The sequence below is a fragment of the Tiliqua scincoides genome, chromosome 1 (genome assembly GCF_035046505.1).
Source record: "Tiliqua scincoides isolate rTilSci1 chromosome 1, rTilSci1.hap2, whole genome shotgun sequence".
NCBI lineage: Eukaryota > Metazoa > Chordata > Lepidosauria > Squamata > Scincidae > Tiliqua > Tiliqua scincoides.
In genome coordinates, this window is record NC_089821.1 from 215,296,656 (window position 1) to 215,310,455 (window position 13,800).

Below are 13,800 nucleotides of genomic sequence, written 5' to 3' on the forward strand. Positions count from 1 at the left end.
ATTTCCCTTAATTTGTCTTTCATTCTTCCTGTTGTGTCTTTCTTGTCCCTTTTCCTGCCATACATTATCCTGGGCTTCTACTTATTTTCTTGTCATTGTTGAGAAAGTTCTTTTCATTGATAATACAACAATGTATTTGTTGTTTACAAAGTATTAAAGTAAAGAGAAAGCAAAGCTCTATTTCAGCTTTAGTTCTCTTCTTCAAAATGTTTATAGTAGTAGGATAACCAAGGTCAGGTGCATAAAGTAATTTAACTGAAGTGTGAAGAAGGCAATAAACCAGTGTATAACCAGGGACACTAAACATGTTGTTTTAAGGTCTCTTAATAAGTCATATTTTTCAGATATAGACCTATGCCGTTTTTAGTGTGTGCTTGAACATATCAAGTGTGACTGAGACAAATAGGTGCTCAGAAATACCTGTATCATACAGGTTGATTAGAGTTGGCAGTGGCCTCTAGTGTACTGTGACAAACACAGGTTACTTGCTATATAATTGCTGAAATTGCCTTAGATTTTCTGTACCCAGAACTGAATTGCAATAGGCTGTCCAGTGAACCTCATGACTCAGATCTAAAGCTGGAGTTGCTCCTAGAGGTTTTGTCCTGCAAATTGTCCATGTCTAGGGTATTTTCTCTTGTTTTCTGCAGTAATGTGCACCTAGGTCATTTTGAGCTATTGGATGAACTACATTAATACCTGCAGGCAACTCCAGCAGCTAGACCTCTGATTGGGTAGCTGCTTCTCCTACTGCCACCTGACCTGGCAGCTAGGAGAACACAGCCCATGCAGGCATCTGGTCTGCAAAGAGACAAATGTGAATCAAGGAAATGCTACAGTGTTTGGGGCTCTTCAGTCTTGAAAAAAGGCACTGGGGGGGAGAGAGAAATGATTGAGATGTATAAAATTATGCACGGAATGCATAGAGGGATGTTTTGCACAACACCAGAACCAGGGAACATCCATTAAAGTTGAGTGTCAGAAGTTAGAACAGACAAAAGAAAATATTTCTTTACCCAGCATTAGTCTGTGGAACTCCTTGCCACAAGATGCAATGATGACACCTGAAGGCTTAAATGCCTTTAAAAGGGAATTTGGTAGATTTATGAAGAAAGGTCCATCACTGGTTACAAACCATGATGGATATATGGAACCTCCTGGTTTTAGTGGTAGACTATTTCTTCCATGCCAAATGCAAGGGAGTGACACCAGGATACAGGTTTCTTTTTGTCTTGTGTGCTCCCTGAGGCATCTGGTGGGCCACTGTGAGATATGGGAAGTTGGACTAGATGTGCCTTTGATCTGATCCAGCTGGACTCTTCTTATGTTCTTATGAATCCCTACTGCTGCCTCTCTATGAATCCCTAATGCTGCCTTCTGGCATGAGAAGGCAGATCTGATACCATTCTGTTGCTCTTTGCTCAACTTTTCCCAGTGACCAATTGTGGGACTGATTGCAAGAGAAATGGCCCTAATATGGGGCCAAACTAAACTTTAACAACATGTGGGAATCTACTGATTGGCTTCCACCCCCATTAAATTATTGTATACAAAGGAGCTGCAGAGCTTCCCATAATAAAAGGAGAGCTGATCCCAAAGTGGACTGCAAAAAACAAGGCTAGTCATTCAAATCCCATTGATTAAGCTCAGCCCATCTTTGATGCTTCCATGTTGAAGTTACTTAAACATGCTTTACAATGGCTGGATTTTGCCCTGAATTTGTTATGTATGTTCATTATTTTTGGTGTACTTTAACCCCTTGTTTCCTTTGTTAAGGACAAAAAACTGCAGCTCCAAAGTACAGGTGTGTGACAGAGCCTTGAAACAAAGCAGATTGTTGCCTTTTGGACAACTGTGTAAATAACTTTCTCAGTCATGTCCTTACTGAGCACAAGAAGCCTGGCTTGGAGTTTCCTTGCCCCATTGACCTCTGTTTGCTCATGTTTTCATTGACAGTCTGATTCACAAGCAGGAAATAATGCAAAAGTGATTGCGCTGAATATTTGAGCACAAACAGGTTGCAGAGTACACGGTTTTGGCTCATAGCTTTATCTGCACATTTAGTCTCTGTTTTATTTCCTTTGCAGTTGGTAGCCTTCATCCTAACAGCTTTTATACTGTTTCCTTCCTGTCTCAGAAGTTGGAGTGCCAGCACTCTTGTCTTTTGTGATTGTCCACTTAAGCCTTTAAGGAATTCTATTGCCTTTTATTTTGCAATAGACCTTTTTTTGTAGTATTCTTCACTATTACACTTTCAGTTGTCCATACCTGGGCCTCTGGGATTTTTCTAGCACTGTCCAAAATAAAGGAGAAAACACGTGTGTAGAAGATGCTAAGGAAGAAGTTAAGTGTGAATTGTCTTGCTAAATAAGATTTTGTTGTGATTGATCGAATCACAATTAAAATATTTATACCCCACTTTTCCTATGCCAAGGCAAATGCCCAAGGCAGCTTATAAATTTCATACTAAAATATACAATATGTGAGATAATAAAGAAAATTATTAACAATGCCACCATTGGGGGACAACTATTTACACAAAAGCATTGTTATAAAGACACGGGGCAGGCATAAACCAATCATCACCCAAATGCCAGACAAGGGGGGGAGTGTTCCTTATTTCCTCCAGTAAGTAGTTCCATAATTGTGGTGCTACTACAGAGAAGGCTTGCCCTTGCATCACTATCTTTCTGACTTGGGATAAAGGCAACACTTGTAGGAGAGCCCCCATAAGAGGGCAGACTGGAATGTACAGGAGAAGGTGGTCCTTCAGATAACCTGGACCTAAACCATGAAGGGCTTTAAAGGTCAATACCAGCACCTTGAATTGGACCCAGAAACAAATGGGAAACCATGCAGTCACTGAAACAGTGGTTCAACAGAATCAAACTACCCTGGCTACCGCATTCTACACTTGCAGCTTCCAAACCATCTTCAAGGACAGCCCCATCTAGAGCACATTATAGTAATTCAGTCTTGAAGTCACTATGGGCCACTCTGGTCAGGTCCAGTTGACTTGAGTACAACTGCAGTTGCCTCGCCAACCAAAGCTAGGCAAACACACCTCTGGCCCCCGCTGTCATCTGCTCTCCAGGGAGTGCTGCAAGTCCAGGAGCACTCCCAAACTGCACACCCATTCCTGCAGGAGGAGTGCGGCCGCATTCAGAGTGAGCAGATGACTCAGTACCAAGGATTTCCTGACCATGAGGACTTCTGTCTTTTCTGGATTCAATCTCAACCTATTGGCCCTCATCCAGACCCCAACCACCTCCTGACAGCACTACAGGACTTCCACAGCATCCCTGGAACAAGATGACAAGGAGAGACAGAGCTGGGTGTCATCAGCATATTGGGGACACCCCACTCCATATCCCCAGATGATTTCCCGCAGTAGTTTCATGTAGATGCATGGGGGACAGAATATAACCCTTTGGCACCCCACGCTGTAAAGGCCAGTGTGTCGAACAGGTGTCCCCCGGCATCACCAGCTGGGACCTGTCAGCAAAGCAGGAGTGGAACCACCACAAGGCAGCACCCAAATCCTCAACTTGGCCAGCTGACCCAAAAGGATACCATGGTCAATGGTATCAAAAGCTGCTGAGAGGTCCAACAGGGCCAGGAGGTATGCATTCCCCCCATCTAGTCCTCAGTGAAGACCATCCAGCAGGGGGATCAAGGATATCTCTGTCCAAAAGTCTGGTCTGAAGGTGGATTGAAAGGGGTCCAGATAATCCATCTCATTTAGGATCCCCTGAAGCTGAGACACCACCACCCACTCAGTCACCTTACCCAGAAAAGGAAGAATTGAGACTGGTCGGTAATTATTTAGGTGGGTGGAATCCAGAGATTGTGTTTTTTTTTTTTAGGAGGGGGCACACAATTGTAGTTTTCAGGATGCAAGGCATCACTCTCTTCTGTAAAGATGAATTTACCACTGTTGCTTGGATTTGTTGCATTAGAGAAGCTGTGCCCTTTTCAGATTATCATGTATGTGTGGGTGTGTACATTCTGACATGCAGTATATGACCGAAACACACACAGAGAAAAAGAGAGGGGGGGTTTTTTATGTCAGCATAACTCCAGGGGAATAGGGGGGAGAGACTTCATGTTCTTTTAGTACCCAGGTAAGTACTCAGGGTTCTTTTAGGACCCAGGTAAGCACAAAGTAGACTGTGGTCCACCAGCACAGTGGTAGCCAATACTAGTAGCCTTACCAGCACCATGCAAACAATAGTGGATTAGCTGGATCTAGGTCTGATTTAACCAAGCTATGCTTATGTTCTTAAGAAACTGGACATACTCAGGGCCATGTACTACATATTAGTTATGCCTGAACCATAACTGTACTTGCTTTGTAAATTTACTAAATGTTGGTGGGCTGTGGGAAATGTAGTAAAAAAGCAAGGAAAAACAGACTGTATAAGAATGATCAGCCACCCCAACCCTAGTAAAATCGAAAGTGTAGATACACAGAAAAATAAAGTACAGAGTTCTGTCTTATTGTGAATCTGCCTGAAGATCTGGTTATAATTATTAATGAATATCTTATTCAGAAGATTTTACCTTTCAGTAATGGTATACATCAACTTGGACTCACTACTGTTTCTCGGCTTTGAATACACAATGATTAATCTCCATTTCGTGCATGTGAGTTGGTAGTATATTGTAGTATCTAAGGGGCTAGGCCAGTTATAGAGCATCTATGATATTTCTGTCAAAGGTGACGTGCCACAATGTTTTGGTTGACATGACGCACCCAAGAATAACTGACTTTGTTTTACTGGTGTTTCATTTTTGTAATTATTTGCCATTTCTCTAAATAATACATAGCACCACAAATGACTGGACTGTATTTTTTTTTAATGAATGAATGAATGAGTAAAGAATTTATCTCTTTTATTCAGAAGGGGCGTGTCATGCTAGCAGAGTAAACTTAGGCATTTTCTGAATTTTTGACACGCCAAGCCTGAAAAGTTCACCAAAATCACATTAGGCTATGAATCAGAAAGTCCCCAATTCAGGTGCTTGGATTTGGCTTTCTCTGTGTGGCAGCAGCAGCGCCGCATGGGATGGGTCTTTAAAGCACCCTCTGTGAGAGGAGAGTGAGGCAGAGGCAAGCCAAAGTGGGGAGGGAACTATTACTTGGCTGGGAGGGAGTTGCTGCAGCTTCCCCTGGAGCCCGGACCAGTGTGAATGTTCTGAGACCCAGTGCTCCCTCCCAAGGGAGGGGAGTTGGCACCACCAGGAAATGGCTTCCCAGAGCACTGCCCTGCCCTAAGATATTTTGGAGGAATTTCATTTATTTTTGAAGCCAGTTTACATGTCTTGTTAGCAGTTTGGAGGCCCAGGAAATAATCTGACAGCTTTATGCTGTAAATCAGGGGTGCTCAATATGTCGATTGCGATCGACTGGTCAATCGCGAGGCAAAATGAGTTGATCGCAGGCTTCTCTCCCGTCCACGCATCCCTGGGAGTGAGCCCCGTTGACTCTACTGGGGCTGACTGGTGAGTAGACCTGGAGAGGAGCTGCTGGCAGGCTTTTCTCCCATCCAAGCATCCCTGGGAGTGAGCCCCGTCCTGGGAGTGACGCTCCCTGGGAGTGAGCTCCTGTCCAGGCATCCCTTGGAGTGAGCCCCCTTGACTCTACTGGGGCTGACTCGTGAGTAGACCTGGAGAGGAGCCGCTGGCAGGCTTCTCTCCAGTCCACGCATCCCTGGGAGTGAGCCCTGTTGACTCTACTGAGGCTGACTTACCTTTCCCCTGTTTTTGCACTGGTATGTATGGAGATCTGCCCCCCCCCCAACTTCCATCTGTTGGTTCTGTGTGCAAGGGGTTTTGCACTGGTCTTGCTGTGATGTCTATATAGAGATCTTCCCTCCCCCACACCTTTCCCCTGTTTTTGCACTGGTCTGTATAGAGATCTGCTCTCCCCCCCCAATTGTATTGGAATCGAGGAAGATCTGGTGAGGAGGTAGATGTGGTGTCAGCAGTGGCCCCTTTAAGGGTAAGGCCTGGGCATCCAGCAGAGTGTGCTGCACAGCTGCAGCCACTTGAAGGCAATAGGGCCCTCAGGGATATAAGAGCACCTGAGGCAGGAAGGGCTCCACTTATTTATGTGAGTCAGCCTTTTCCTACATGAAGATCATTAAGTCCAAGTACCGTTCTACCATGACTGATGAACATTTGGAAGTGTGCTTGAGGCTGGCTGTCAGCAGCTACTGTCCAGACTATGCGTCCTTGGCTGATTCACTTCAGTGCAAGTCATCAAAGTAAACACAAGTAATTACAAAAAATGTTTACATTTAATTATGTTGTGTTGTGCAATATTGGCTCATGCAGTTATGCAAGGTACACCAACATACATTGTACACATAAATGTTATATGTTATGATGGCGCGAACATTGTAAAAAAAACTCTGGTAGATCTCCGGGCCTTGCTGGGTTTCAAAGTAGCTCTCGAGCCAAAAAAGTGTGAGCACCCCTGCTGTAAATCTTCACAGCATAGAGCAATTTGCTGCATGCAGAGTTTGCAGACCAGCACCACATTTTCCTGGCAGCTGCTAGCGATGGTGTGGAGACATGCCATGCAATTTAAAAGCTCCATGCAGCAAGTATCTCTACACATTAGTACGTTTAATGCACGAAAGCTGGTGAAAGCAGCAGTGGTTGTACAGGAACCTTGTCAACCAGCTACCTCAAAGTTGGGTTAATGTGTGGACCAGCTGTAATTTTGTGTATCTGACAGTGAAGCAAAAATGTGATAAAGGAATTATTTTGCCTGCTCTAATCCCAAATATGTGTAGTTTAAAACAACACTTGTTTGGAATGGTATTAATGGTACTCTAAGAACATAATTTTGTTCATTTTGTTCAGGGAAAGAAGAAAGTTTATTCTGGGAATCAAGATTGTTGACTGCTAAACATTCTTGCTGCAGACTTGTATAAAACCAGGGTTTTTTGAAAATTTAAAAGTACAGGCAATGATCCCAAAGTCCATGCCTGAAGGAGTTTCCCACACTCTTTGAAAATAAGTCTCTCACATGCCCCCCTGGCTTGATAATTGTTCAAGTATTCCATCCATCAGGAAAAACCCCTCCACGCATTGAGCTCCAGGCCTGCCTAAGAGACGCTGGGCTGTGGGTGACAGTCAGATGAAAACATCTCCTTGACTTGCTCATCCCTCTTAATTTTAAAGCAATCCTTTATTTCTTCTAGTAACCGAAGCTGGTTTTGGTGCTGATATTGGGATGGAGAAATTCTTCAACATCAAATGCAGAGCTTCTGGCTTGGTTCCCAGTGTGGTTGTGCTTGTTGCTACAGTGAGGGCTTTGAAGATGCATGGAGGCGGGCCAAGTGTAAGTTTTTGTACCTATCTAATAAAACAAAAGATAAATTGTCTGAACTCCCTATGGGTAAGAAACAAAACTAAAAAACAGCCCTTCTGAGAAATATGTATAAAAGTTTTGATTTTAACATTGTTTGAACAGCTATCAATGCACACTGATTAACATTGCTCATTGCGCTGTCTTCCATCATGCAGATGTCCTCTGTGGCATTATCCCTGGAGATTATATGGTTTAAGATTATATTAAAGAAGATAGCTCTGGTCTCTAAAAATACTGAAATCTAGGGAGGAGGGATTGGGTCTGTGTGCAATCTTCTTTTCCCTCTCTGTTTTATCCCTAGGTCTTGGTTTTTTTCTCTTTGAGGCCTCAGTATCCCTAGTTTCAGCTACCACCTTTATGCTGCTATCCCTTAAATCTTCTGCTTTTCCTCCAGTTTGCCCAAGTCTGTGCTGTTATGTAGGAGCACACTCCATTCAGAGATAAGACCCACTGAACTCAATGGGAGGGAGTTCTGTTTTCTGCAGTTTTTCCATAGAAGCCTGTAATACTTTTAACTTGGTTGGCTCACACGTTGGCTTCTTTTGATCTAAATCACAGCAGTACTCAAGGCAGATGTATTTAAACCAAATCTCTCTTCCCTTCCAAGTTTCTTCCATTTCTTTCCTCTTTCTCAATCTGTCACCTAAGCATGTAGTCTGGCTTTCATCTTTGAATCCATGCTTTTTTTTTTTTCTTAAATAGAATTTCTTGCTAGAGCCTGGCTCATCCCACCACCACCCTCTTGGCTTTTGTATTGTCCTCCCTCTACTATTACTTAGTTCAGCCTTCTTACCTCTGCACAGGTTTTGCTTCCAAAACAACCTTGTGTGCTAGCCACTTGGGTTACATTCAGCCAGTCTGCAGTTCCCTCTAGAGTTGTATCCACCTCTACTTTTGGCATTTAGCACATATTTCTTGTTTTCACCTTTTCAAGCCTCTTCATGCCCTTCCTTTTTCCTGTTTTTTTTTTTCATTTTGCATGTTCACCCCTGCAACCTTCATTGCTACAGTTTTGAGTACACTGCTTCATGTGTCATGCTGAAGCACCCTCACAGAGTGAATGTTCGGCTATATCCATCGCCAGCTTTATAATCCTTCTGCAGATTATGTTTTTCTGTTTAATATCTTGCAATCTTCCTTTCTTACCTACATCATGACCCTATTTACTTGGAAGTAAAGTCCTATTGATCTCAGTGGCAACTGGATTGCAGCCCTAAAAATACCTTCACATTCCCAAATTTCAGAGACTTGCAGGCTGGGTGACCTATCCATGGAATTTGTGATTTGCTGGGGATGGGGAATGCAGTTCTTGAGTGACAACTTGGTAGAAATAAGATTGCTTTTGAATAGTTCTGTGCAGGCTTTGCAAGATCACCAAAACCTTTGGAGACTTGATTCCGTGTCTTTGCTTGACCAAATGCAGCATAAGCAAGAAAAGCAACATTGCATATAATTTATAAGTTGGAGCTTTTTTTTCTTTGCCTTCATCATTTCTCGATCCCCTTCCTCTGCTTTTCTGATTGAGGTTTAGAACACATTTGTTCTGTGCTGCTGGTTCTTAGGATTTGGTTCATTTGAAATTTGACTTTTTTGTACTTTCATATTTTCACTCTGAAGGGTTGCCAAACTCAGCTTAGCAGATTTATGCTTGTTAGTCATTATTTTTAAGCAACAAAGCTGTTGACAAGAAATAAGATTTCAAAGCTGAGGTTAGTGGTTAGATTTACTGACAATCCTTATTGGGGAAGCAGTTCTAGTGAGGTTCCCCACCCCAACTCTCTCACCTTCTCAGCCTTATTATGATCACAACACCCCCTTCAGAGAAAGCAATACTAATCAGCTGCCAAGTACAGACCAGGACAAAATAATGAAAGAAGAGCATGCTGAGCAGCACGGAGTGACTTGGTGAAAAGGAGTGTCTGGAGAGGGTTATAGTTAATGGGTTGGTTCCTTAGTTTTGGCAGAGCACAACTCCCTAATTGGAAGTTCTTTCTAGGACCGAAAGGAGAGTTAGTCTTGAGCAAGAATCCCTTACATAAACACAACTCTTGTTACATTACCAGAAGGACCTTTCAACAGTGATGCAGCCTGCCACCAAATGTTACAGCACTATATCTGATAGATAAGCTGCAGTCCTCTATGCACCAAAGCAGTCTGGGCATTCGTTGTCAAGCATCATTTTGAGAGTGATTCAAATAGCACTTGATATGACTTCCAGATTTATCACATTAACTCTTATTAACTCTTCATGCTCCAATTGAAAATGAGAACCCTAACCTCCCCACCCCTTGAAATGAGGTCAGAACAGCTCATTTCTCATTACTGTTCCTGACTCTGCTGACACTGAATGCGGGGAATTGTTGGGAAGGAGTAGGAGTGCCTAACCCTCCCCTTACATGTTGTCTTTCTCCTATAAGCCTCTTCTTGCTTGGGTCAAGTCTTCACCCAGCTGAGCTACTTTCTAATCACTGAAGGCATTGGGGAGAGAGAGATGGAATTGTGAGAGGAAAACAGTTGGCAGAAGAAGGATTAAGACCTGCCACTATTCTTCCTCTGCAGTTGGCTTCATAAAATTAGAAATATTCATGATGGCAAATAAATATATTCACATTTGGCAAATGTGGCAGTTGGTAACCTGTATGCCAGCATAATGGGTTGCTCCAGCCTGCTACAATGTAACTTCACTTGCAATGCAGAAGTATTAAAACAGACACACTTTAATTATTATACTTTTAGGTTTAGTGAAAAATAACTCAGGACTTGAATTTCCAATTCTGCTTGGTCAGTTCTAAATTTGAAGAGAACTAGATGTTGTCATAACACATTACAGTGGCAATTTGTTTGCTCAAATACAGGAATTTATGAAAGAGGGTTGCACAGTTAAATGACATTTCCGGTTATGACAAGTTCTCACTGTTAAAAATTCAAATAGTAATATTTACAGAGATGTAAAAATGCTGATATTTACTGCTTTTAAAAATGTATCCAAACATTAATTTCTAAAGCTTTATCAGTTTGGAAATCATGAAAACAGTTTTGGGTAACTCTGACTTATTGGATCATTGTTGGTGAACTGCTTGCTTTGGGTTTCAGGTAACTGCTGGTGCTCCTCTTAAGAAGGAATATACAGAAGAGGTAAGGACAATTTCTGAAACCTTAATCTTTTTTTTTTTTTTAACTATCTCTCTCTTATTAGTTGTTACTAGACTGATAGGGCAAGAGAGTAATAGAATTACCCTCTGCAGAGACACCTTTGTCAGTGCAACCATGTATTTTACAACTCAACTTCATTTTCATGGGTTAGAAGAACTGAATGCAGAAAAAAAGTATTTTTCACTTTAAGTGCTGCACAGATCTACTGTAACGATGCAGAGTACCTGCCTAGACTTTTTGTTGTTGTAGATAAGAGATTGGGGATATGCTCTTGCTAACAAAAACACGTGGGATGTTGCAAAAGTATATGATATGTCAGCTTCAGATTGTCTTGATTCACACTTCTGCAATCAAGATACTGTCATGTCACCTTGTTAGATTTTTTTCTCCCTTATGTTTCCCTCAGTGCATGGTATTTGATGTTCAGGAACACTTTGTCTACCTTAGGGTTTTAGTAGCAGCAACTTCCTGCCCACAAGAGTTCATGCAATAAATATCCAGTGGGGCATAATCTACTACTGCATAATGGTTACATGGACAGGTGTATATTGGTTACATATACAAGTGTCAAGTGACTCCAGACATTAAATGGCGTCACCTGTTTTAAGCCTCCAAAGCCGTGGGGAGCTGTGCTCCCCCTGCCTCAGAGACTTTTGTGAGCTCTGCAGAGGCAGCATGTGTCTGTGCACTGCCTCTGCAAGGCTCAGAATGGCCTTTTTGGCCAAAAAATCAAAACTTCCGGTTTCCTTGGGAAACCGGACCTGCTTTTTGGGGGGAGGCCTTAAAAGACATTCTGAGGCCCAGGGAAGCCGTGGGCTTGGAGGGCTTCCCCAGGTCTCAGAATGCCTTATAATGCAGAAAAGTAACTTCTAGTTTCTCGAGGAAACCTGAAGTTGCAATTTTTTGGCCCAAAAGGCCATTCTGAGCCTTGCAGAGGCTGCAGCAGCTAGGTATGGCCTTCGGGGCTCAGAAAAGCCCCGGAGGCGACGGGAACACAGTTCCTCTCAGCTCCAGAGGCTTGGGGGGGGGGACAGTGTTTGGTGATGGGCCACGTGGACCTTTATATATGCGGCCCATCGCTGGTCAGAACGTCACAAAGAAACATTCGCCTGTAGATTTTTTCGCTACTGTACTATTATTAACTAGTGACTAGTACTAATAAGCATAGTGGCCAAATTTGCAAACGCTACAAAAACATCAAGCTGTAGAATTTTGGTGTCATAAGCAGGAGGAATGACATGGATCATATTCATGGTATGCCACACTGCCCTGTCTCTGTGCTTACTCTCTCTTTCCCCCCTTATCTTTCTCAATATTTTTTCTCTTCTTCTCCCACCCCAACATTCAGCTGGTTCTTACTTTTATATTCTTACTTTTCCCCTCCTTCCTGTAGCCAATCCCCCTAGACCTTGATCTAGAATTCTGTGTACTTCAGAGAATTCAGAGGACATAAATGCATGAACTCATTATAATGTTTCCAAGAAGATGTGAAGCAGCATTTTCACTGCTCTGATAGCCCAGCACACCAATAATAGTCCCTTGTGAGCAAGTCACTTGACAATCACTGTCTTCCAATTCTACAAGTAAATCTTTTGAGAAGTGTCAATTAGCAGTGTTCAAAATTAGATTTGTGTCTCAGACAGAATAGGGCTGAAAATTTTTCAGCAGGGCAGACTTCATGTTCCAGTTATGGATCTGGTGATGTTCTGGGCCACACTTTTAACACAACATTCTAAGAGGTAAGGAATAAACAACTAAGAATTTTTGAAAAAGAAATGCTACGAAGAAATGTCTCTTGAATTGCATTTTACCATGTAAACCCTTTAGGTGGAGCTGTGGGTTAGAGGAGGGGAACTGAGTGGTTAGCTTGTGCCTTGTTGCTCTTAATCCAGAGATGCTTTTAAGATGTGGTTTGATGAACACTACTTTGGTGACTGGCAGAGTTGGGCTGTTGCCATGCTGTTAGCAGTGTGGTTGGATAGAAATGCTTTGCACTGTTCCATGTAGCTTTATTAAAACCATAGTGCTGGGGGATAAGTGCTTTTAAAAAATTAGTATTCCATAGCTTAGAATATTACCCTTAGAAGGGACTTTGGAGGTCATCTAGTCTAACTCTGCTCAGTGTAGGCAACTGCTTCAGCATCCCGAACAGGTGGTCACGCAGCCTCTTCTTGCAAACTTTCAATAAGAACCCCCAACTACATAAGGCATACTAGACTGTTCCAGTGATAGACAGCTTACAGTTAGGCAGTTCTTCCTCATGCCTAGCCTAAATTAACTTCTCTATAGTTTTCTAACCATTGGTTATAGTTCTGCTCTCAGGAGTCACAGAGAGTAAGTTCTGCGCTTATTCTGTGTGACAGATACTTGAAAACGGTTGTCAGATCTTCTAGTAGTATTATCTTTCCTGGACTCTGTTTCACCAAACTTGATTTTCAAACACTTCACCACCTTTGTTGCCCTCCTCTGAACCAGTTCCAACCCTTCTTAAAATATGGTGCCCATATTTGGCTGCAGTATTCCAAGTAAGGACTGGCTAATGCAAAATAAAGTGAAACAATTACTACTTGTGATCTGGATTCCTTACATCTGTTAATGTAGCCATGTATTGCATTCATCTCCTTAGCAGCTTTGTTGGCTCATGTTCAGCTTGTGCTTCTTTAGGATACCTAGACCCTTACCACATGTGCTACTGCCAAGCCAGGTTTGCCCATCCTTGGGTCTCTTATTTTTTGAACCTACGTGCAGTATTTCACCATTGTTGAAGCTCATTGGTATGAGCCCAATAAGAACATAAGAACAGCCTCACTGGATCAGGCCATAGGCCCATCTAGTCCAGCTTCCTGTATCTCACAGCGGCCCACCAAATGCCCCAGGGAGCACACCAGATAACAAGAGATCTCATCCTGGTGCCCTCCCTTGCATCTGGCATTCTGACATAACCCATTTCTAAAATCAGGAGGTTGCGCATACACAATGATCAAGGCTACAGTAATAATTTTGAATCCTGATTGTGATGCCTACAATGTTAGCAATCTCCCCCCTGCTTTGTGTCAGATGCAAATTTGTTTTGTGCAATTAATAAGCTAATTTGGTAAGAACTTGTCTTTTTCTCCTTCCACATGCAGAATCTCAAGCTGGTTTCAGACGGCTGTAGTAACTTACGAAAACAAGTTGAAATTGCACAACTTTTTGGGGTTCCGGTTGTTGTCGCCCTCAATGTTTTCAGGTAAAATTAACTGCTATGGTCCAGTATAAGTAGT

The 13,800-nt window shown here is 42.6% G+C and overlaps 1 protein-coding gene across 3 annotated transcripts in view; it reads left to right on the top strand.

Annotated features, from left to right (window-relative positions):
* MTHFD1L (methylenetetrahydrofolate dehydrogenase (NADP+ dependent) 1 like) overlaps positions 1-13,800 on the top strand; it is a 134,937-nt gene that overhangs the window by 69,771 nt on the left and 51,366 nt on the right. For all 3 annotated transcript variants that reach the window (XM_066611295.1, XM_066611297.1, XM_066611296.1), the window contains 3 exons: positions 7,215-7,354; positions 10,478-10,519; positions 13,666-13,766. In XM_066611295.1, coding sequence (XP_066467392.1) covers positions 7,215-7,354; positions 10,478-10,519; positions 13,666-13,766 — 283 coding nt within the window. The remainder of the gene's footprint in view (positions 1-7,214; positions 7,355-10,477; positions 10,520-13,665; positions 13,767-13,800) is intronic.